This window comes from Manis pentadactyla, chromosome 15 (genome assembly GCF_030020395.1).
Source record: "Manis pentadactyla isolate mManPen7 chromosome 15, mManPen7.hap1, whole genome shotgun sequence".
Taxonomy (NCBI): Eukaryota; Metazoa; Chordata; class Mammalia; order Pholidota; family Manidae; genus Manis; species Manis pentadactyla.
Window position 1 is genome coordinate 12007073 of NC_080033.1, and position 23295 is coordinate 12030367.

At 50.5% G+C, this 23295-nt stretch overlaps 1 protein-coding gene across 2 annotated transcripts in view; it reads right to left on the bottom strand.

Moving 5' to 3' along the window:
• The window catches only part of FCGBP (Fc gamma binding protein), a 41552-nt gene extending 20258 nt beyond the window's left edge, over positions 1-21294 (bottom strand). The window contains exons 1-8 of one of the 2 annotated variants that reach the window (XM_057493369.1): positions 20028-21294; positions 19022-19078; positions 16475-17722; positions 14414-14760; positions 10142-10712; positions 7527-8131; positions 5273-5840; positions 360-952 (exon numbers count right to left, since the gene is read on the bottom strand). In XM_057493369.1, the coding sequence (XP_057349352.1) occupies positions 360-952; positions 5273-5840; positions 7527-8131; positions 10142-10712; positions 14414-14760; positions 16475-17722; positions 19022-19076 (3987 nt within the window). In that variant the 5' untranslated portion in view covers positions 19077-19078; positions 20028-21294. Of the gene's footprint in view, positions 1-359; positions 953-5272; positions 5841-7526; positions 8132-10141; positions 10713-14413; positions 14761-16474; positions 17723-19021; positions 19197-20027 lie in introns of those variants that run through there. The other variant, XM_036894683.2, reaches the window with a different exon arrangement.
• Between the last annotated feature and the right edge of the window lie 2001 nt (positions 21295-23295).

Sequence of the window (23295 nt, forward strand, 5' to 3'; positions counted from 1 at the left end):
GCTGGGAGGTGGGGGAGGTGGCCGGGGCAGGGGCCAGGGTGGAGAGAAAGGTGGGGAGGAAGGAGGAGGGTGTGGGAGAGGCGTTCAGAGGGGCTAGTCAGGGGCAGGAAGAGGGGACACTAAGCCACATGGGAGCTGGCCCCAGGTCCCCAACGCCTGCTCCCTCTCTGGCTCCCCACTCTGGGCTCTGGACAGCCCCTCCTCTGCCTGGGGCCTCTGTGCCTCCCACGTCCACTCCAAACTCTGTGCCCTTTCCCCCTGGGCTGAGTCTGCTCATCCTGCCTCCCTGCCCCTGCCCCACCCACAGGTCACCCTGGATCCTGGGCCCCCTTCCCTTCGTGCTCTGCCCCGGCACTCACCGTGACCTTCCTCTGATTCTGCTCCAGTCGCAGGGTGAAGTTTGCCACCTGGACAGTGATCACCCTGGTCACGCTGACTTTCCCAGTGTTCCAGGCAACGTTCTCCTGCAGGATAGCAAACTGGCCCAAGCCGGGCCGGGTCCCGCAGGTTCGAGCCAGGGAGTACACACAGGTGCCCATGAAGTCGAAGCGGCGGCCATCAAAGGTAGTGTAATGGGGGTCTCCTGACGCCTGGCAGGTGGCAGAGCCCACAGCCACGCAGCCCAGGACACCGCCGGATGGCTGGCAGGCCTCGTGTGGGCCACAGCTGGAGGGCTTGCAGGACACCAGGCCGCCCTCCTGGCAGTGGCAAAGGGAATCGCAGCCCGGCCCAGGGTGGAAGGTATGGCCTGGCGGGTGGTAGGTGCCCTGGTACACGCAGCCGCAGGAAGGTAGGGGCAGGCAGGACTCACCACTGAGTGCAAAGCCCTCATCACACACACAGCCCTCGTGGCAGGTGGAGCTGCAGCCCCCAGGCACGGGGAGATCTCCACAGGACAGCGGGCAGCCTTGGGAACACACCTCGTGGTGGCTGTGGGGAGGGCAGCTCAGTGCTGCAGGGAGAGTGGCTGTGAGAATGGGGAAGCCCTGCTCCCCGCTGACGCCCATGCAGGCAGCCATTCACGCATCAGGGGTCAGCTGCAGGGGGCCCCTCTGTTCAGCGGGACCTGGAGAGCAGATTATATCACAATCTGATCCCTATAATTAAGAGTCTATTCCAAGTTAACTGTGGTTAGGAGTTATTTGTAATGTTTTTAATGACCTTACTCATGTTACTAACAAGTTGGGAATATGTGCCACATATTTTAAACATACACACGTGTGTACAGTGTGTGTGTGTGTGTGTATGTGTGTATTCTATGCTGCGTATTTTTGAATGCAGTATTTTCACCTTCAGTCTTAGCAGTAATATAGTAGCAGTAATTCTGTAGTAAATTAAAATATTTGGCTATAAAGAGGAAAAAAAAGGAATTTCTGTTCTTTTCTCCCTCTCTCCAAATGCCAGTCATTGCAGATTTTAAGACAGGTGCTTTCCTCAAAACAACAGAAAAACTAAAACTAAAACAGAATCCAGTCAAGCCTCCATTTGTGTGGTCCAGTACAATAGCCAAGTGTGGCCATTTAAATGTCAGTTAATTTAAACTTGCTAAAAACTGAAGATTTAGTTCCTTGGTCATACTAACCCCATTTCAAGTGCTCAGTAGCCACACCTGACTAGTGGTGACCAGAAGGGACAGGTCAGATACAGGACATTTACATCATCCCCAAAGTTCTATTGGGCAGCACTGTCCTAATCTAATCTCCAGTTAGAAGAGAATCTGGTGGACAGAGGAACAAGTGAAACAATGCTACAAAAAGGCAACTGGCCAAATCCAAAACGTAGGAAATCCCACAGGACAAATGCTTTGCAATAAACAAATAGCGTGAACAAAAGGAGGGGTGGACAAAGGGATAAGTATATGATAACGCATGTCTAGTAAAATACAGATTGTAGAATCTAGGTGGCAAGTGTATGAGTATTTATGGTAAAATTCTTTCAACTTTTCCATATCTTTGAACATTTTTATTATGTGTTGGGGCAAAAAGGGAAGAGGGCTATTAGAGGATAAAAGTGATTAAGAAAAATCAACCCAGTGCAGCATGTGGATTTGGTCTGGGTCCAGATTCAAATAAATTGGGAGAAAAACCCACATTTTTCAGACAGTTGGGGAAATTTGAAACCAGTTTGGGTTTTAGATGATGTTAAGGCATCAATGTTATGTTTGTAACTGGTAATAACAACATTGTGGTAATGTTTCTTATAATTCCTGTCTGGGTAAGTAGTGACTCTACAGCATCTTACTACGCTGATGGACAGTGACTGTAATGGGGTGTGTGGGGGGGACTTGATAATAGGGGGAGTCTAGTAACCATAATGTTGGTCAAGTAATTGTACATTATGGTACCAAAAAAAAATTCTGTCTGTGGGTGATGTTTACTGAAGTATTTATGGGAAAACTCATGTCTAGAATTTACTTTAAAATATTTCAGCAAGATAAAAAAGGAAGGGCAGTGGAAGAGGAGGTAGAAGGACTAAGAAGGGCAAAATATCCATAATCACCAAAGCTGCTACTGGGCCCCACCCCAGGTCTCCGTCTGCCTTATGTCTGAGTCCTCCAACCCAGTTATCTAGAACTTCCAAGTAGTACAAGAGCAAGCATGGTTTTAAGGAAATAAGAGATTCTCAATTTCCACAGAGGCCACAGAATGCAGCAGTTTACCGTACAAACTCAGGAGCCATCCCACCTGGGCTCAGATCATGTTGCCCTGCTATGTGACCTCAGGCAAGTTACTTAATATTTCTGTGGTTCTATTTCCCCATTTTGTAAAACAGGAATAGGACCAATCCCACCTCACAAGGGTGGTTGTGAGGATGAAATGAGAACTGTAAAGCCCGTGGAAGAGGATCTGCCCAGAGGAAAGTATGCTACGCAAGTGCTAGCTGGGATAGCACATGTCCTTCCTAAGGCGCCTGGAATGAGCTGCGTCTCTTTCCCACTGTCCCTTGGCAAGCATGCTTCTCCCACTGTGCACGAGAGAACAGGGCAGTCCCCACCCATCCCGAATCAACAGAGTGTGCTGCCCTGGGGTGTGGAAACCTTCAGGGACACGAAGGGACATACGGCTACTTTCTGGCTACAAGTTGTGGAGACAATGAATTGATGAATCATTATGGAGTGACAAGTCAGTTCCAACTCTGCTCCCAGCAAAATGGAAGGCGGGCCTAATAGAATCGGCTGCTCTGAGGTCATAAACACTAAGTTCTATGGTGTGTAACGACTCCCCTACAACTCGAAGGAGTTCAGAGAACGGGGTGACCTTGCTGGACCAGAACTTCTTCCATTTCCACCCACTCATTAATATCATATCTACAGAAAGGAGAAATAGAAACGATTCTGAATGCTGCCTCATTCTAACAACAGAACTACCTGGGGGAAAGCCCCATCCATCTCACTAAGATGCCTTTCTAATACCTTCTCCTTTTGATGTCTAATATTTTTATCAGTTGCTTACTAGTGACCTTTGCAATGATAACTCACTCCATCTATTTTGTTTGGAATATTTAGAGTCTTGGTCTCAGGAATCTCTAAACATTTAAAAATGTTGCTCACATATGTGTATGCGGCAGAGAAGTATGATGGGGATTGTGACAGACCGACGATGGCCACCCCTGACTTGGGTTTGGCTGTGGTAATGGCTTTGGACAATGGGACAGTAGCAGATGTGACGCCAAGTAGAGGCCTGAAGTGTCCTTGCCCATTGGGGCTTGTCCACTCTCGCTGCTCTTTGGAGCTTTGACCGCTGTGTGAAGAAGCCTGTCCTAACTGGCTGGAAGGGGAGACCAAGCAGAGCAGAGACAAGCAGTCCTGGCTGAGCTGCCCCCAGCCAACCTCGCTGACAACTCTCAGACGTGCGAGTCAGGCCACTGTAGACCATCTAGTGCCCACGGGGCCATCGGCAGCCTGCAGAGATAGACCACGCCAGCCCAATGTGAAACAGCCCAGCAGCCCACAGAATCATGAGGAATAATGAATACCTGTTGTTTTAATCTGCCTTAAGCTTTGGCGATATCTGTTATCCAGCAAAAACGAACTGATGGAGTGAGCAAAAAAGAGACTTTCATGTATTTAAGTAGGTTGTATTTGGTTAAATTCTGTTGGAACTAAAACTAAGAACATTAGTTCAGGAGAGCAAGGATTTTTTTTTTCCTGTTTTTCTCCCCCATTGTGTTCCTAGTGCCTGGAATACAGTAGGTGTTCAACAAATATTTGTTGAATGAATGAATGTAAGTTGACAGAGAGCAAAGGGATGATGTGAAATTCATGTTTATCATGTATTTTTCAATGGACAGTGAGTGATATGTACTGCTGTGTGGCCTCTATCTGTTCAATATATTTAAGAGTCATGTAAGTCACAATTTTCATTTAAAATGTCACTATTATGTTGATAATTGTGGAATCTAGATGGTGGATGTATGGGAGTTCATTATTTTATTCTCTCTGCTTTGTGTATGTTAGAAATTTTCCCTAATAAAAAGGTTTTTAAAGTCAAGTTACTGTTTTCTGGAAATTACATCTTTTGCAATTATTTACACTAGAAAAGCTAGAGCTGTATGCCTCCCTTTATATAAGATTCAAAAACTTCAGAAGCTAGAATAGGGGTTGCCTCTCGGGGCATAGGACTGGGAAGAGGGCATGAATGGGCTTCTGAGCAGGCGGAAAGGCCTGGTATACTCTTTTTTTTTTTTATCCTTGGGACAAGTTACACAGATTTGTGTCTTGCTGAAAACTGATCAAGCTGTTCACTTATTATATGTACATATTTTTTAATATGTATTATTTTCAAGGGTAAATTTTACAATGTAAAACTCAGGTGAGGGGATGTGTGGCCTTGCAAACCTCTCACAGACAAGCAAACATTTGAAGGCCATTGCAGCACCCACATCTGAGGCAAGGGTCTCCAGCTGACTGCCCAAGGGGCCGGGCAGATGTAAATGAGTGAAATAGGCCAGAGGGGGACCAAGAAGAACTGGAGAGGGGACTAGTCTCCTCCTAATGGCAGCACCCCTGCTCATCTCCTAATGACCGCTGCCATATGGGGACCAGACCGCTTTTGGCCATGTATAAATATTTACTGCATCTGTGACTTCCTAGCTACCGTGATCCCGGGCATGCAGCTGAACCTTTCTGAGCCTTGGTTTCCTGATCTGTTAAATGAATATACCACAGTCCCTCTCTCGTAAGGCTGTTATAAGAATTAAATGAACTAATGGTATCTATACGTTAATGAACACACATAAAGCTGAGCCCCCAGGTGTCACTCCCAGTACTCACGGCAAAGTTCCTCACTCCTCCAGGGGTGCACAGTTGCCCCAGCAGCCTGGCATGCATCAGTGTAGGCGGCCAGTGCATCACACAGTGGCCCAGACTGGCCTGGCAGCAGGCAGTGGTCATAGACGCAGTCGCGCACAGCACCCTGTGGGTCCAGCGTGTTGTGGCATTCCCGGAAGGGTCCCTTGGAGTCAGCAAGGATCCCACATTCTTTCTTGCTCTGCAGCTGCTGGGCCACCAGGGAGTCCAGGTTGGGACAGTCACCTGGTGTGGCTGCTCCACAGCCGGGTCTTGTCTCCTCCTGCCAGCTATTCCCAAAGGCCAGCGCATTGGCAGCTTGGCCCCCACCCCGTAGAGCCAGGTCGTCCTCTTGTTTCCCGTTGAAGTTCCCGCAGAGCCCACACAGGGCCCCAGCATAGCTGCCAGGCACCTTGGCAGTCACATGGGCGTTCCAGTCATAGGTGACAGTCAGGCCAAAGTCTGTGCGCACGACAGCATTCTGGCCTTGGCGGAACACCTGGACCTGCCCATCTGCTGCCTGGAAGGGCAGGTAGCGAAGGATGCCGTCCACCTGGATAGAGATGCAGGAGGGCTGAGGGGTCAGTATTCATGGCTTTGTGGCTCACCCCTCAGTCACTTGGCTCCAGCTATTCTGGGCTCCTTGCTAGTCTCTTAAGCACTTTATACTTGGCCCCACCTCAGGGCCTTTGGACTTGCTGTTCCCTCTGCTTGGCACATCATCCACCTCTCTTCATCCCTCAGCTATCAACTTAAACCCAAATTCCTAACCCCTGGCCTTTAAAGCCCACAAGATCTGTCTCCATCTCCCCATTACCTCCCTGAACTTAATGCCCTCCTCTGTCCTCTCACTCATTCCACTCCAGCCACACTGGCTTTCTTGACATTCCTCTAACATTCCCTGTTTAGTCTAATTTAAGGCCTTTTCACTTGACCAAGAACACCAGCTACCACTTTCCTCCTGGCTGCTTCCCCTTCCTCCTTTAAGACTTGGCTTCAATCCAAGCCCCTTCCCTAGAAAGTCCTGCTTAATCTTGGCTCTCTCCACCTTTATGCCTACCTACCATATCACTCACTCAGCTGCCTTCTACCCACTTCTCTCCCTACCTGTTTAGAACAAGAAAGGCAGTACGATGTAGTGATTGAAAGTATGGGCTCTGGAGCTAAACAGTCTGGCTTCAAATACTGGTTCTGCCACTCATTACTGTGTGACCTTGAATAGGTTACTTAACCTCTCTGTGCCTCAGTTTCATTTTACAAGATTAGCTATTTCACAGGGTTGTTGTAGAGATTAAATGAGTTTCTGTATGACAAGCATTTAACACACAGAAGTAATTTAATATACGTTGGCTGTTACTATTCAAGCCTCAGCTTGAATGCCATCTCAGAGAGATGAGAACATAAATATTAATAATTATGTCCTCTGTTTATCTAGAAGTTTCTGTATGCCACAGTAAGCTTAATGGGCAGAACTTCCTTTACTTCAAGGTTGTTCTGAGGATTATGTGTTAAGGTCTGTAAAGGGTTTTAGTACAGTGCCTGGCACATGGAAAGTTCTCTGTTTTCCATCTCCAGTTCATCCTCCTCCCCAGGGCATGTGCCACTCCCTAAAACTGTTAAATAGTAATTAACAATTATCCTTGTGAATCTTCAACAGCCCACCTCTCAATTTTCACTTTTTTTGTTTTTAAAGAGAAAATCAGTGGCTCTTGACTTCCGCTGGGTAGTAGATCCTCTAAGAAGCCTCTGCCCAGAAACTTGCCTGCTGTGGGCCCACCTGCGAGCCCCACCTCCCCATGCCATGCCCCCTCCACACCCCTCCAGTTTCCTGACCTTTCACGTGTCACCTTACTCCCTGAATAATCAACTGTCCTCCAGAAAATGTACAAATCTATAACTTTGGAGGGTTGAAAACAATAAAATATGAAGTCAACATTTACCAAAACATTTGCTGGGCCTCTTTTAAACACCCTACAAATATTAACTCATCAGATCCCTACAACCATCTGTGAACCAGCTGCCACTCCAGGAGGCACCTGCTTATTATTGCATTTGACAAAAGAGGACAAAACTGAGGCCCCAAGAGACAAAGTCACACAGCCAGGGAGAACCAGCTTGAGGGGGTGCAACCACTGGTCACGAGGTCTTCGAACAGAGCCCCGCCCCGCCGCGGGTCCAGAGCCCCTACTCTACAGGGGGACTTCCCGCCCCTCCACCAGTTGTGGCGCCAGTCACTCACCAGCACTTGCCCAGGGTGCTCCCGGCGCACGGCCACCTTCACGCCGCGGGCCTCCACGCGCACAGCTCGTGTGTAGCTCACCGTCTGGCTGCCCCGATGCTCGTTTTCCACCAGCACCCGAAAGGCCGGCAGCCCCGCGGCCTGGCCACAAGAGCCGGTCAGCAGGTACGTGCAGGTGCCCATGAAGTCGAAGCGCTGGCCGTCGAAGCTCACGTAGTGCGGGTCGCCGGACCCCTGGCAGGTCCCGAAGCTGTTGGGGTAGCACCCCAGGAGGCCGTTCTGCACGCGGCAGCGCTCGCCCGCCGGGCAGCCCTGCGTGTCGCTGCAGCGCACCTGCTGGCTGGCTGCGTCGCAGGTGCAGCGCTGCCGGCACTGATCGTCGGCCCACACCGCCTGGCCCGGCGCGAGCGGGAGGCCCTGGAAGGTGCAGCCGCACGACGAGGCCGCCACGCAGGCGCCGCCGCTGAGCAGGAAGCCGGGGAGGCACACGCAACCCTCCACGCAGGGACGCCCGGAGCAGTTGGCCGGCGCCGCGGTGGGGTTGCAGGAGGCCGGGCAGGCGGGGCCGCAGAGCTCATAGCGGCTGTTCGCGGGACAGGACAGGGCTGCAGGGAGGCGCGGAGGGTGGGTCAGGCCGGATGAGCGGCCCTAGAGGGGCGCCCCGTCGGAAGGGCGCGCCGGGACTTCCCTCCCCAAACCCTGCTCCTCCCTCTGAGCTCCGCCTGGCAGTGAATGGCACCTCCATTCTGCTGGCGCTCAAACCTCAGAGGCACAGTGACTCCCTTCCCCCTTCACTCACTGGACAACGAGTCTGTCGGTAAATCCTGTCAACTCCGTAATCACAGTCGATCCAGAATCTGCCCCATCCTCCCGCCGCGGTCCTATCCACCGAGCAGCTTTCTGCCTGGTCTCCCAGCTGCTCCCCTCCTGCCCCACAGTCTGTTCCTCACATGCAGCCAAAGGGACCCTGGGCGCACTAGAGCCAGCTGAGGCCCCTCTCCTGCTCAGAGCCCTCACAGGGGGCCCTATTACTCAGGGGAAAAGCCACGGTCCTCTTGGTGGCCCACGAAGCCTACCATCTGCTCTGTTACCGCCCTGTCTTCTCTCCTCTCACTCTCCCTCTGGCTCAATCGGCCGCGGCCACAGTGGCCTCTCTGAGGGTCCTCTCACTCCCACCCCAGGGCCTTTGCAACAGCTCTTCCCCCTGCCTGTACGGGCCTTACCCCAGAAAGCAGTGCAGAATGTGGTTAAGAGAAGGCTACTGGAGCCCGGATGGCCTGGGTTCAGATCTCAGCTCTCCTCTTCTTAGCTGTGAGCTTGTGAGCAAATGACTCCATCTCCCTGTGCCTCAGTTTCCCCATCAGTAAAATGGGATAATAACAGTGTGGACCTCACAGGGTAGTGAGGTGAAAGTAAGTTCATTTATGTAAATACACCTCATGAGCATCATTATTAGTTAGCTGACTCCATTGCTGTGATCTGGCTTGGCAGAGAGGCCTCCCCTGAGCACCCTCTCCACAAGCCTCCCATGTGCTCTTATTACATGAACTTTGTTTCTTTTGTTCTTTGAAGATATTCGATAATTCACTGCTTGCTGTCTGCCTCCCCTGCTAGGATGTAAGTTCTGTGAGAGTGGGGACCTGGTCCCTCTCAGTCACGGCTGAATCCCCAGCACCAAGGACAGCTCCTGGTCCACGGGAGATGCTCAGTAAATACTGGGGAAGTGGATACATGAGCTCATGGGTTCCTCTTTTGCCCAGGCATTGGCAAACTATCCTGGGGGAGAGTTTACTGGGCAGTGAGGACACAGCAGTGCCCAAGACAAGCCCCAAGTGGCCACCGTGTCTGCCCCAGACTCACTCTCCCTCAGGGTCCTGTCTCAAGGCCTGGGGATGAGCCTGGGCGCCTCCTCCCCCCTCCCCTCCTGGCCTTTCTGCCTCCTGAGCATTTCTCTGGGAGTGTCACAAGAGCAGGGACAGCAGTGTGTTGGCCCCCACTGTGCCCACCAGAAGCACTGGGATGGGGCCAGATGGGGGCTCCGGCAAAGCTGGTTGAATGAATCAGAAATGAATTATTAAGTGGATGGACACCTGGCTAAGGGGCTTGGACTTTATCCTGATGACACTGGGGAGTCACTGCAGGACTATAAATAAAGGCATGTTCACTCTCCTGCTTGGGGACTCTGCAGACTATCTTTCACACTCTTCCCTCCACCTGGAACCCACTTCCTGCTCCTTTTTCCTGTCTATTCCAATCTTTCCTACGAGTTTCAGATTGGGCATCCCTTCCTTGGGGAAATCCTCCCTTCTGAGTCAGGGAGCTTCTCTGGTCCCCCATGGCCTTGCCCCCTTGAACTTAACCACCACCCCGGCCTCGACACTCTGCCTGTGCCTCCCCCACCCCAGCTGTGACCACTCTGGACTGTCACTGTCTAGTGATGCATCTGGTCCCACCTTAGGCTCCCAACGGGCAGAACCTGGCTGTCTTGGCCATCGCTGTCCCTGGCATGGTCCAGCTCCTGGCTGACCACGGTTAGGTGTTCAGATACTGAGCAGATGCAAGGGGTCCCCTACCTCCCACCACATGCCCCCAGCCCCAGCTGGGGCATCACTCACGGCAGTTGGCTGGTGACCTCCAGTCCCCAACAGAGATGCCATACCCCAAACAGGCCTGGGCGTAGGCACTGAGACTGCGGCACAGGCTGGAGCGGTCGCCGCTGAGCACACACAGGTCATACACGCACTCTTTCAGGAAGGCCTGGGGCTCCAGAGCATGATGGCAGGCTGCAAAGGGGCCATCGGGCTGAGTGAGCATGCCGCAGAGACGGCTGCCCTCATAGTGCTGGGCCTGGCCCGGGGTGCAGGAGGGGCAGTCGTTTTGGCAGCCATCTGTGCACAGGGAGTCCTCGTCATCCAGCTTCCAGCTCTTGGCAAACTCCACGGGGTCAGCAGCCTGCTCCCATTCGGGTGTGAGGAAGTCATCAGCGGGGTTGTTATTATAGTTTCCACACAGTCCACACACACCGTCTTGGAAAATCTGAGGCAGGCTCACTGACAGCTGGCAGTCCCAGTCATAGGTGACCACCAGCCCGAAGTCCAGCTCCACCACGGCCTGCATCCCACTCTGGTACACGCGCAGGCGACCGAGGGCCAGGGAGGCCGGCAGGCGAAAGCGCTGATCGTCGATCTGAAGAGGAGAGAGGGAGGGTGCTCAGCCTCCCCCCCGCTGCCTTCCGCTGCTCTGGCTGCTTTGGGACTCCTTCCTCCTGTTGCTGCCACCGACCAAGCCTCAGGATTGAGCCATGCCCGTGGCCTGAAATGTTCTTCCCTTAGATGCACACATGGCTCACTCCCTCACCTCCCTTAAAGCTTTACTCAAATGTTGCCATCTCCAGAAGGCCCTACCTGACCACCCTATTTTTTTTCTAAATTTATTTATTTATTCATTATTAAGGTATCATTGATATACAATCTTAGGAAGGTTTCACATGAGCAACACTGTGGTTATTACATTCACCCATATTATCAAGTCCTCCCCCCACACCCCATTACAGTCACTGTCCATCAGTGTAGTAAGATGCTGTAGAGTCACTACTTGTCTTCTCTGTGCTACACTGCCTTCCCCGTGACCCCCCTACATTATGTGTGCTAATCATAATACCTCTTAATCCCCTTCTCCCTCCCTTGCCACCCAGCCTATTTTCTATGGCAACTCCTCCTCACTGTCTATGCCCTCCTCTGCCCTATTTTTTCCTATACTTCCTAACCTCTAAAATGTAACTGGCAAATTTATCATGTTTATCATTTATCTAACTCTGCTAGACTGTCAGGTCCATGAAGACAGGGATTTTGTGTCTGCTTTGATCACTGCTTCATCTCCCGTGCCTGGAGCAGTGTCTGGTTAGAACAGCAGGTGCTTATAAGTGTGTGAAGGCACTGCTGTGTTAAACAAACACTGGCACTCACTCTGTGCTTGGCCCTGGGCTGGGAGATCCTGGAGATGCAGTGCTGATGGAGACAACCTCAGATCCTGCTCTCATGAGGCTCCCAGCCAAGGGGTGGGGACAGACTTGTCACTAGACAGTGACGGATCAGAGTGGCCAGGGCTGGGATGGTACAGGCACTGAAGGCTGCTGTGGGAGCCTAGAAAAAGGGCCAGACCTAACCTTGTAGTCAGGGGAGGCTTCCTGGAGGAAGGGACAACTGAGCCAAGCATAAGGGGTCGGTGGGAGGCAGCCATGAAGACAGAGGAGGAAGTGTATTCCTTTGCTAATGTTCTGAGTATATCTCTCTGTCCCCTAGGCCCAGTTTTCTCTTCCTGAGCATCTCTTTTTCATTCTTTCTTCATAAATTCTCTTAGCCAAGAAGATGGGATATGAAAAAAGGAGTAATAGGCAGAGGGGACAGCATGAACAAGAGTCTGAAGGTAAGACCATCCAGTCAGGCAGGCAGTCAGCAACACCTCCATGAGCCCTGCTGTGTGTCCAGGTCTGCGCTGGGCAGTGCTGCGGACACAGCAGGGACCGGAGCAGCTAGAGCCCCACACTCACAGGCTCTCAGCCCAGGGACCACTGCTCAGATCTGTCTTTCCCCTAAGACCAGTGATCTCCATTTTCAAATGACACAAGTAATATTTGTTCATTAAAGAAAGTCTAGCAAATGCACATGAGCACAATGAGAAAAGAGAAGTCACCCATATTGCTGCACACACACACACACACACACACACACACACAAATCCAGCCAGGTTGTTTCATTCCTACCTTTAAATACATTTATATTTCCTTTTTCTTTTTATATAATGAGACCTTGTTGAAGTCACCATTCCGTGATCTCCTCTTTTCTCCTAACAACATCTTGGGGACATTCCATCATGATTCTATCAGGAGCTCTAAACCTTTGTCAAGTCATCTTTCTAAGGATCTGAAAAAAGCATTGGACCCTGTCCCTGAAAAACTGCACAGCAGGGACAAAATTCTGCACATAACTTCAAGGGATTTAAAGTTCCCCCAGAGCTTGTGCTCAATCCCTCTAGATCTTAAGAATACCTACTTTAATCCACTTGCTTATTAATCTCAGAGATCTACCATAAACTCAGAAACAGGGGAGGTACAAGAATATTCACTGAAGTCTGTTGGTGATCATGAACAAAGTGTCCATCCACAGGGGACTGAGTGAAATGAACTATGGTGTGTCCATCCAAAGGAGAATGGTGCAGCTGTGAAAAAGAAAGAAGAGGATCCCCACACACTGACATGCAAACAGCTCTAAAGCCTACTGTGCAGCGTAAAATCAAAGTGCAGAACAGGGCATATGGAACAGCACTCTGGGCTAAGAAAGGGGAGAAGTAAGAAGGCATGCTTATATCTGCTTGTATTGGTATAAAGAAACCTAGATAAATACTCAAGGAATCAGGACAAGGAGTCACCTGTGAGAAGTGGGGGGAAAGCCAATGAAGATAAGTGAGAGCAAGGCCTTTCACAGCCTGCTCTTGTTGTTTTGAGCTAAGGGATGCTATAGCAACTAAGAAAATTAATTGCAGCAACATGGAAGAATCTCAAAAGTATTACACTGGGCAAAAGAAGCCTTTCACAACAGGTTCCTCCCCTGTATGATTCCATTAATGTGAGGTTTGTCAACAGGCAAAACTACTCTATGGTGGAAAAAAATCAGGACTGTGATTGCCTCTAGGGATGGGCTGGGGATTATTTGGGAAGGGACATGAGAGAATTTTCCAGAGGGATGAAAATAGTCTCTATCTTAATGGCAGTTTGGGTTACACATTTATCAAAATTCAGTGAGCTTTATACATAAGATTTGTGGATTTTATGTATGTGTAAGTATTATATCAATAATAAGCAAAAGGAAGTGTCAAAATAATGTCTTTTAGTTAGTGATATGCATGTTGAAGTCGTTAGGGGTGACATGAAGACAGGGATGCCTGGAACTTACTTTGAAGTGCATAAAAAGTAAGAGGGATTGTTGAGTGGACAGAGGATTGGCGGATGGCAGATGTGTGATAAGTCAAGAAGAGTGAAATGTTCAGAGGCAATCACGGCTCTGATTTTTTTCTGCTATGGATTACTTTTGCCTGCTCACGAACTTCATATTAATACTTGGCATGAGTGTTCACTGTACGACTTCAACTTTCCTGGATATTTTAAGATTTTCATAATAACATGGTGGGTAAAAAAGGGAAATTATTGCTCTTGGCTGTTATTTGGATTGGCTGAGTAGTCACCCATTTCCCAGAGACAGAGTGGCCTTGAGGCGAAGAATGGGGGCGCAGGAGCCTGCCTGTGTTCCTTGCTCCATTTCTTACTAACTCTAAGCTGGTGAGAAGTTGCTCATCTGTCTGGACCTGTTTCCCATCTAAAAGCATTGATAATAAAATGCCTACTGTCACAGATGGCTGTGAGCATTAAATGCATTCACACATGTAAAGTGCTAAGAAACAAATCTGGCGCATAGTAGGTACTCACTAAATTGAGTGTTTGGTCACTTGAGAAATTCCCTACTGTCAGACATTTTGTTTTCTTCCTTTCCCTCTCTTTCCCTCCCTCCCTCCCTCCTTCCCTTTCTTCTTTCCTCTCTTTCTTTCTTCTTTTTCCCTTTGCTATTATAAACCACCACACTGCCATAAACTTTTTTTCCTAACCGTATCTCTGAGCATCTGTAAAAGTGTTAGAAGTGGAACTGCTGGACAAAGGGGTGTGAGGGTTCCACCACTGACTGTCAAATCCCTCCCACCAGGCCCCACCCTTGGCCCACTCCTCTGTACCCTCTACCCCTAGGCAAAGGGCTCGGATTTGGGGCCTGACACCCACACTTTGTCTCCTCCTGACTGGTGGCTCATGGGCATTAAACCCTAAACCCCTGGATATTTACCCGAGCAAAGCCAGCTTCTCCACGGGCCAGTGACACTGAGTGGCTGTAGGCGCGCACGGTGACCAAGCCGACGTAAGAGACGAGGCGGCTGCCCCGGTGCTCATTCTTGGCCTCCACGCTGAAGGCAGGCAGGGACTCGTCGTCGCTGCACAGCTCCACCATGGTGTATGAGCACGTGCCCATCATGTCGTAGCGACGGCCGTCAAAGGTGGTGTAATGGGGGTCTCCCTGGGCATGGCAGGTGGCCACGGGGAACTTCACACACTTGGCTGCCCCATCCACCACTTGGCAATGGTGCCAGAGGGCACACTGCACATCTTTGCAAGGGTTCTCTGGGGTCAGCAGGGCTGAGGAAGGAAGGGGGCAACAGAGAGAGTCAGAATGTCCACGTGGGTGGGCATCCTGGGTAGCATTCACAACTACCCATTTTAGAAGTGGGGACACTGAGGTCTGGAGTCCCCCAGGGAGACAGTTGCTCAGGCCTGACTTGGCCCCAGGTTTTCTGATTCCCCCGTTTAGCACAGATCAGCCCAGAGGAACTGGAAGACAGCAGGAACAATCGTAAATGTTCATTTGTGGTTTTTCTCTCCATTTGCCCCTCTCCCCTCCCTTCCCACTCAGGTTAAAGGCTAAGGGATCTTTTTCAAGGACAGAAAATAGAAGACAGAGACTATTCAACAGAATGGAAATGAGGGTGGAGTCAGGCTACCTAGGTTAGAATCCTGGCTCACCAATGAGCTGTGTGACCCTGGGCAAGTCATGTATTTTCCTCCTCTGTAACGTGGGGATGATGATGCTATCTTCTTCCTAGGGTGATTTGGGGAGGAGGGTGTTGCCGGGTTTAAATAAGCTAAAACATAAGCAGGGCTTGGTGTTGAGTGTTAGCTGTTCTAATTAATCACCTACCTCGTCCCGGTTCTACTATTCAAGCCCAAACTAGCCCTTCGAGGCAGGGTGGCTTCTGTTCCCTGAAGGGCGGGGGAGGAGCATTTTTGCTAGTGCTGGGAACCCCAGTGTCCTAGCTTGGGTGTGGGGCTCCACGTAAGAAGAAACAGCTCTTCCTCCCCTCTCCCTTGCCTCCCAGTCCCCAAAAGTTCTTGCCTTCCCTCTGCTCAAAGTAACAGCCCACTCCTACATAGCCTGCCTCACCTGCCAGATCCCCTGTAGTGCTTTACAAATGTTTACTCATGACACCCTCGCTGCAATCCTGTGAAGGGGGTGGTCATTGCCACACTATTTTATTATTACCCCATTTCACAGATGTGGGCACAGAGGTGAGGTCACATGCCAAAACAAAGGTCACATAAGCAGAGGTGGGATTTGAGCCTGGGAAGTCTGGCTTTAGCATCTGGCCCTCAAACACCATGCTGTCCTGCCTGGGGGCCTGAGCTTACAGTAGGGCTCAGTCCTAGAGATTTACTATGTTAACACCAGTGAAGCACGTAGAATGCCCCTGGCATATTGAGGGACACCTACCCCCAGTATAGTAGCCTTCATTATTATTATATCTTTAGACCTCCTGATTTTGGCATAAACATTCCTATATGAGGCCCAGGAGGGCGGGGGAGTGGCAATCAGCAACTGGTATAATTGCATAACAGTAGCTAAGATATCAAAATAGTTTCTAAACTGGTTAGTAAGAAGCTGCTGACCACACCCCAGCCCCCACCGCAACATGCCACCCCCACTGGCAAGATTCTCCCTTCTCTGGCACCTTGACCCCCCACTAGGGCTCCTTCTCCTATCCTCCAACAAAGCGCTGTTGCCAGGCACTGTGGGGGCTTCTGGGGCCCTGCTGCTGGGATCTGGCTGGCATCTCTTCTTCCTGGTTGGGACCCTGGATCGCACTAGTTGCCAAATATTTAGCATATAGTTCCTGGTGGGCAGGGGTGTAGAGAGGGGCTGGAAAGCCTTGAGGAAAGGAAGGGGTGGTGGTGGTGAGGGTGGGGATAGCCTAGCTGAACCAGGAAGCCACAGAGGAGCAGGTGGATGGGAAAGGGGAAAGGGGAGAGAGCTGGCAAAGGGGCCCCCAGGAGGCAGGGGACATTTCCCGTCACTCACTCCGGCCGCAGGCAGCTGCTGTCCCGTAGCTCACTTCCTGCATCAGCCCGAAGGTGAGCAGCCCAAAGCTGGCAGAGGCCTCGGCCATGTGGATCTTGTCAGCAGAGCCGAGGTCCACCTCAGCATATGAGAACTCACTGCCTGGCACAGCGGCCCAGCTGAGTTTGACCCCCAGCCTCTGCCCGTCCAGGGTCCACTCGTCTGCAGCCTTTGTTGGAGCCACCACCAGGGCCATACCTGCCAGGCCTGGAATGCTCTTCACTACAGAGGCAGGGCAGTAGGCTGCCACATCCGGGATCAGAACCAGGTAGGGGTCATAGCTGATTCCGTCCTTTGTGGCACCGGTGCCAAACAGCAAGACTTGGATGCCCACATCTGCGTTCAGGTAGAGTGGCCGGGACGGCCGAATCTCAAACTGTTCCACACTACCAGCCTCAAGACTGCGGGAGCCAGTGGTTCCCCCGTGGTTGTAGGTCAGCTTTGTGGCCTTGCTGGCCACCACAAAGGCCAGGTCATAGCGAGTCTGGAAGGACAGAGTGGGCACCACATACTGGGTGCCCCAGGCAGATGTGGGTAGCAGCTGCTCCATCACAAAATTGCAGTTTGTGTGCTTCTGGGCACAGCTGTGGCCGGAGAAGACAGCCACGGGGCTACTGGCTGTAACCTTTGACCCTGAGAGATCAGCTGTGCTCTGTATCTGGGCCACCTGGTAAGGCTGCAGAGTCACACTCAGGACATTGCCTGCTGCATACATCTTGCCCTGGAAGGTCACCATCCCCTTGAGCTGCACGCTGACCGAGGCGCCCCCTGCACCAGCCACCACAGCAAACTCTTTGACATTCTTGGATGAGATGCTGGGGGGTGTGAACACGAAGTACTCAGTGCCCAGGACACGGACAGGCCGCAGCAGTGCCAGCTCCCCGGTGGCAGGCTTAGAGTTTGCAGCCTGCACAGAGATGGTGCGGTCAGAGCGGATCACCACCGCACGCTGGAAGGTACTGCTGCCAGTCAGCTCAGTCTTGGCGCTGATATTGACCATGACTGACTGCCCAGGCTTCACTGTGACGGTCTGCAAGGTGCCGTCTGCTTGGTTAAGGATGGAGACTGAAGTGGGGCTGTCGGACAGACTGGAGAGGAGGAGTTGGAGATGGGCCTGGCTGTACCCAAGCTGGTAGTTCTGCAGGAAGGCCATGAGGAATACCTCCCCACCAGTGTTCCCGGGGTCCACGGAGGCCTCCTGTGTCAACCCTGGGGGGAGAAGACAGTTTGGGAGGTCTGCTTATCTAATCCTCCCCATCAGAGAAGTGACCCCTTGCCCTGTGCCCTGGCACCATGCTGAAATACTAACTTGGGTTTTTTTTCTCTCTTTTCTTTCTTTTCTCTTTATTCATGTGGCATTTACCAACCAGCTTTTCTGGATCCTTTTTTCCAAAAGCGTGAACACCTGGGACAGGGATCTCAAACTCTAATGCTGACCAGGCCAGGCAAGTCATGGACATATGGGAAACAGTCCGGGTGGTGACCGCAAACCGGAGGGTTCAGGTCTCACTGAAAGTGGGGTGTTGCTTCTAGCCTCAGCCTGTCATTATTAGGATGGCTTATGGGTTATTTTTCTTTTTATGCCAGATATTACCTTTTTCATAAGAGAAACTGGGCCTGAGTTTCTATGTGAAATCTTCAACTCAAAATTGTTTAAAGTCCTATGGGGCCCAAACTATCTGGATTCAGGTGCCAGTTTGTGATTTCCGTCTTAATAGGACTTGGCGGGGCATGTGTGCGTGTGTGTGTGTGTGTGTGTGTGTGTGTGTGTGTGTGTGAAGGGGGTAAAAGGGAGAAAGGGATATGGGAGTAGGGACAGAATGTCTTCTAGAAACAGAGAGGTGTGGGCGCTTTTCAACACCCCCCAGCTAGGAAGAGATTCTTCAGGGCTAAAAAGAGAGGGAGGGAGAGAAAGAGAGAGGGCTGCAGGGTCTGGGAGAAGGTGTGGCAGTTATAGAATGAAGGTTAATATGTCTGAGCAAAGGGAGACCTAAGAGATATCCCAGCGTCCCACAGTCCAGGGGATCAAAGCCGACGAACGTTCAGAGATGACTTAAGCAGATGTTGACTCATAACTGAAGGCCCCCGACGTCCCATCCTCTCCCCAGTACCTTGGCTTTACCTAAGACTCTAGCCCTGGACATAACCCTGGAAAATTGGGCACCAACCCCTCCAAGAATTACTTCAGTGGAATTTTACATCACTTCAGCAGAATGAGGCTCAGAATCAAAGTTTGAGTTGAGTCGCAGAAAATCAAGAGTAGTAGTTCTCACATACTTGAATTTGGGGACTAAAGTTTTTACCTGCTTCCCTCCAGAACAGAGAGAAAAGGCCACGACATTGCTCGCAGAACCTAAGGGGCATCTCTCCTGTCTCAGCTAGCATGGGGTTTGGGGGGGACACTGGGAGGTGGGCTGGCAGAAGGGGCACACATGGAGGGAGCTGTCCCAGGTAGGCAGAATCCCCAGACTAGAACAAGGACACAGATGGGATTTCGGTCTGACTCACCCCACAGGAGGGCTGCTCCGGCCCACAATGTCCACCAGCTCCACAGGGAACCCATATCTGCAGTGGGGAAAGAGAGAGAGTCATAGAAGGTTTGTCTCCTGCCAGAGATGGTGCCGGAGAGAACAGAAAGGCCCAGTCTCAGGACAGAGGCCACCCGGGTCCCAGGAAGCCTGAGGTGGTCTGGATACAAGGGCCAGTGGAGAAGGAGAGAGAGGGAGAGGGAAAGACACAGTGCATGTAGAGGGGAGTTGGGTGTCCAATGGGTAGGGAGTGGGGTAGGGAGGGCAGGACGGGGCAAGGATGAGGAGTTGATGTCCAGTGGGTCTGGGGTAGGCAGGGAGGCTTGGAGCCAGGGACAGGAGTAGGGGACCTCAGCCTGTCTCACCTGCAGGTCCCCAGAGCTGCAGGGCTATCCCCTGGGCTGGGCTATATAGTGGGGTTCTTGGCTCCTTGGGCCACACCCTGGGCCACCTGCCAGTGCCAATTTCCTGGAGGAGGTTTCTGATCCCATGGCCAGGTGGAATGGGGACCCTGATTGCCAGGGAATGGGGAGGAGGAGCCTGGACACCTGGGTCCTGAGAGGGGTGTGAAAACAGCTGGTGGCTGTGTCCTGGGAAACTGCTGGGCACTTCAGCCCTGGAAGGGTGGTGTCCCTGAGGGAAACAGCTGGGGAGCAGGATGCTGAGGGGCTGGGTCCCTGGGGGAACTGGGAGCCAGGAGGAAAGTGGTATTTGGTCTCGTTTGCTGCTGAATCGATGGCTACATTTCCTCCTTTGGCTTCTGCCAAGAGCAACAGCAAACGACCCGCAGCTGGGTGCTGCCTGCTTCCTAGTCCTCCCGTGCTGCTCCCTGACCCCCGCTGTCCACATCCTGTTTCGGGCACCACTGCAGAGGGCAGGTGTCTGGGCACCTGACCCAGGCCCGTGAGTAGGACAGAGTATCCCCACCCAAGTCCCACAGGGCCTCCTGGGTACCTCATCTGCAAAATGGGGACATCAAAACTCTCCTCACTGGGTGCATGGATGTCCCGGAGGGTGCTTTGTGAACTCTCAAGGACTGGCGGTGGGGAGCAGGCCCTTCTGGTGTGGTCACAGGTGGGGAGCGGGGGCCTGGGGGTTGGGGCTGTGTGTGAAGAACACCCGAGGCCTGTTTCCTGGTTTTAAGCTGACACCGGGTTCCACTTCCTGGAGAATTATTTGTTTTCTGGGAGGTTTTCTTGAGAAGGGACTGGCTGCTGAACAGGTCTTGGGAGACTCTGTGCCCGCTGTCACCCCAGATTCTGCCTGGGGTGGGAGATGGAGGTCTAGGTCAAACACGAAGAAGGGGCAGGAGAGACACACCGCTGAGAGGTGCTGTGGGCTTTCCAAGACGGCCTCTGTTCCTCCCAAGGGACTGGCCTGACACGGGACCCGCTCTCCTCCCCAGGACTCACTGATGGCTGAGGAGTCTTCTCTGGAAACAGCAGCTGTGAAGCCTGGGTGCCCTCCCAGTCAACACCCCAGCAGCTGCTGCCCCAGCACCTCTCCTCACTTATCACCAAGGCCTGGGCCTCTGGGTGGCCAGGCTGGGTGGGGGCTCTGACACCCCCACCCCAGGCCCGTTCCCAGAGGGAGAGATAAAGGCTCCAAGTTGACTGGGACCCAAAGTCAACTAAGACAATGAAGTGAGTAAACAGGAGACTGGATAAAAGCCAGAGATAACAAGAAACAAGCAGGGGTGGGTGGTGAGCAGGAGCTTGGGGTAGAGGGGGGCATCTGGGTCCCTGAGGGGAAGAGGGACTGGGAAGAGGGGCCTCTGGAATTCCTGAGGAGCAAAACAGATATTCCAACTGAGATGCTAAAATCTCCTATGTTCCCCTGTAGTCTGAGACACTAGGAGAAATGAGGGGTGAGGGGCAGAGAACTGCAGTAAGCCTGAGTGCTGATTCTGCCCCCAAATCTCTTCAAACCCTTGAGGTTTCCCCTGGTTGATCCCAGAGAGGAGCCTTCCCTCCTCAAAACCCGTCACTGTTCTCTATAGCTGGAGTCCCCAGAGGTGGGACCGTGGTGGGAAATCTCGCAATTTAATGTCTTGGATTGACACCCCTGGGACCTTCTCACTTCTTTCAGGGTCTGGGTGTGTGTGTGTGTGTGTGTGTGTGTGTGTGTGTGTGTGTGTGTGTGGTGTGACACACCCCTGTGCCCTACCCCATATCATATCTATTCTCAGAAAACCCACTGGCGATCCTAGAGATCGTAAGATAAATTCCAATAATTTCCGACCGAAGTAAGCAGGCGAAGAGAGGCAACAAAGGGCCAGGTAGTTTATTTGTTTTTGTTTTTTTTTTTAATAATTATTTTTTATTGAAGGGTAGTTGATGCACAGTATTACATTACATTAGTTTCAAGTGTACAACACAGTGGTAGAACATTTATATACATAATTCTAGGTTCCAGCTATCACCCTACCAAGCTGTTACAATATCTTGACTATATTCCTTATGCTATACATTACATCCCGGTTACTTATTTATTTTACCATTGGAAGTCTGTCCTTTTTTTTTTCTTTTTTTTTTTTTGTGAGGCATCTCTCATATTTATTGATCAAATGGTTGTTAACGACAATAAAATTCTGTATAGGGGAGTCAATGCTCAATGCACAATCATTAATCCACCCCAAGCCTAATTTTCATCAGTCTCCAATCTTCTGAGGCATAACAAACAAGTTCTTACATGGAGAACAAATTCTTACATAATGAATAAGTTACATGGTGAACAGTACAAGGGCAGTGATCACAGAAACTTTCGGTTTTGCTCATGCATTATGAACTCTAAACAGTCAGTTCAAATATGAATACTCATTTGGTTTTTATACTTGATTTATATGTGGATACCACATTTCTCTCTTTATTATTATTATTTTTAATAAAATGCTGAAGTGGTAGGTAGATACAAGATAAAGGTAGAAAACATACTTTAGTGTTGTAAGAGAGCAAATGTAGATGATCAGGTGTGTGTCTGTAGACTGTGTGTTAATCCAAGCTAGACCAGGGCAATAAAACATCCACGTATGCAGAAGATTTCTCTCAGAACAGGGGGGGTGAGGTTCTAAGCCTCACCTCTGTTGATCCCCAATTTCTCACCTGATGGCCCCCCTGCGACTGTGCCTGTCTTAGGTTGTTCCTCCCTTGAGGAATCTTACCCGTCTCTGGTTAACCAGTCATCTTCCGGGGCCATACAGGGAAATGTAAAGTTGGTAAGTGAGAGAGAAGCAATATTCTTTGAAAAGGTTAGCTTTTTACTTCTTTGCATATTTATGCCCTGTGGCTTCTATGCCCAGCATTTGTCTTGAGGTATCTTTACCACTTGGAGGAGTTACGATACTCGGTAAATTTGATATGAGGCACGAATTCTATTTAAGGGTTGTAATTAGGAAGGAAGAAGAAAAGCTATAGAAGTAGCAGATGGAAGAAAACATGGGAAGATTGATTATTTCTTTGACCTATCTTCTTGTAGAGTTACTTCAGCATATATAGGTTTTAAGCTACTACTTAAATTGCGCACACACATTAACATAATAGGAGTATAGTTACATAACCAAAGCATATCTGTAATTACCAGCCATCTCCAGTGAAACCAAGAAAACCATTAAGGCACCTTAGGCATTTGTGAAAACTTATCTGTGATATGGTGGATATTGTCCAACTGAACTTGAACAGTCTGAGAGAAATCAGACAAATTAAAACAACCCATTCCTGGGGACTGTTCACATGCCATATGTTCTTTTAACAGTAAATAGTCTGTAGTTGTAAGAGTTTGGAGCGCTACAATTTGCACTTCTCCTAATTCTTGGTTGAGTTCCAACAGTATAGATCCAGTCAAATTTGTTGTTTTACTGTATGCACAGGCCAGCTTAGATATCTCCTTCCTCATTCCCATGGCAAGTCCAGGAACTGGTGGGATGAGTGCATCTACAGCTGTAGCAGTGCGTGGATCTTTGTTGGGGTTTTTTGATGATCATCTTCTGGCATGAGTCTTCCAGAGAGTGCAGATGTTGGAAGTTCTTTTTCATATCATATCTTAGTTCATTTTCGGGGTAGCCCAATTAGGCTTTGATCTTCTGTATAAACGCAAACAGACCCTTTGCCTACACTTTTATATGCCCTTTATACCCTTGTGTAGAACTCATTGGAGGTTACCACACAGGAACTGCCCTTTTTTTTTTTTTTGCTTTGTTTTTGGTATCACTAATCTACACTTACATGACGAATATTATGTTTACTAGGCTCTCCCCTA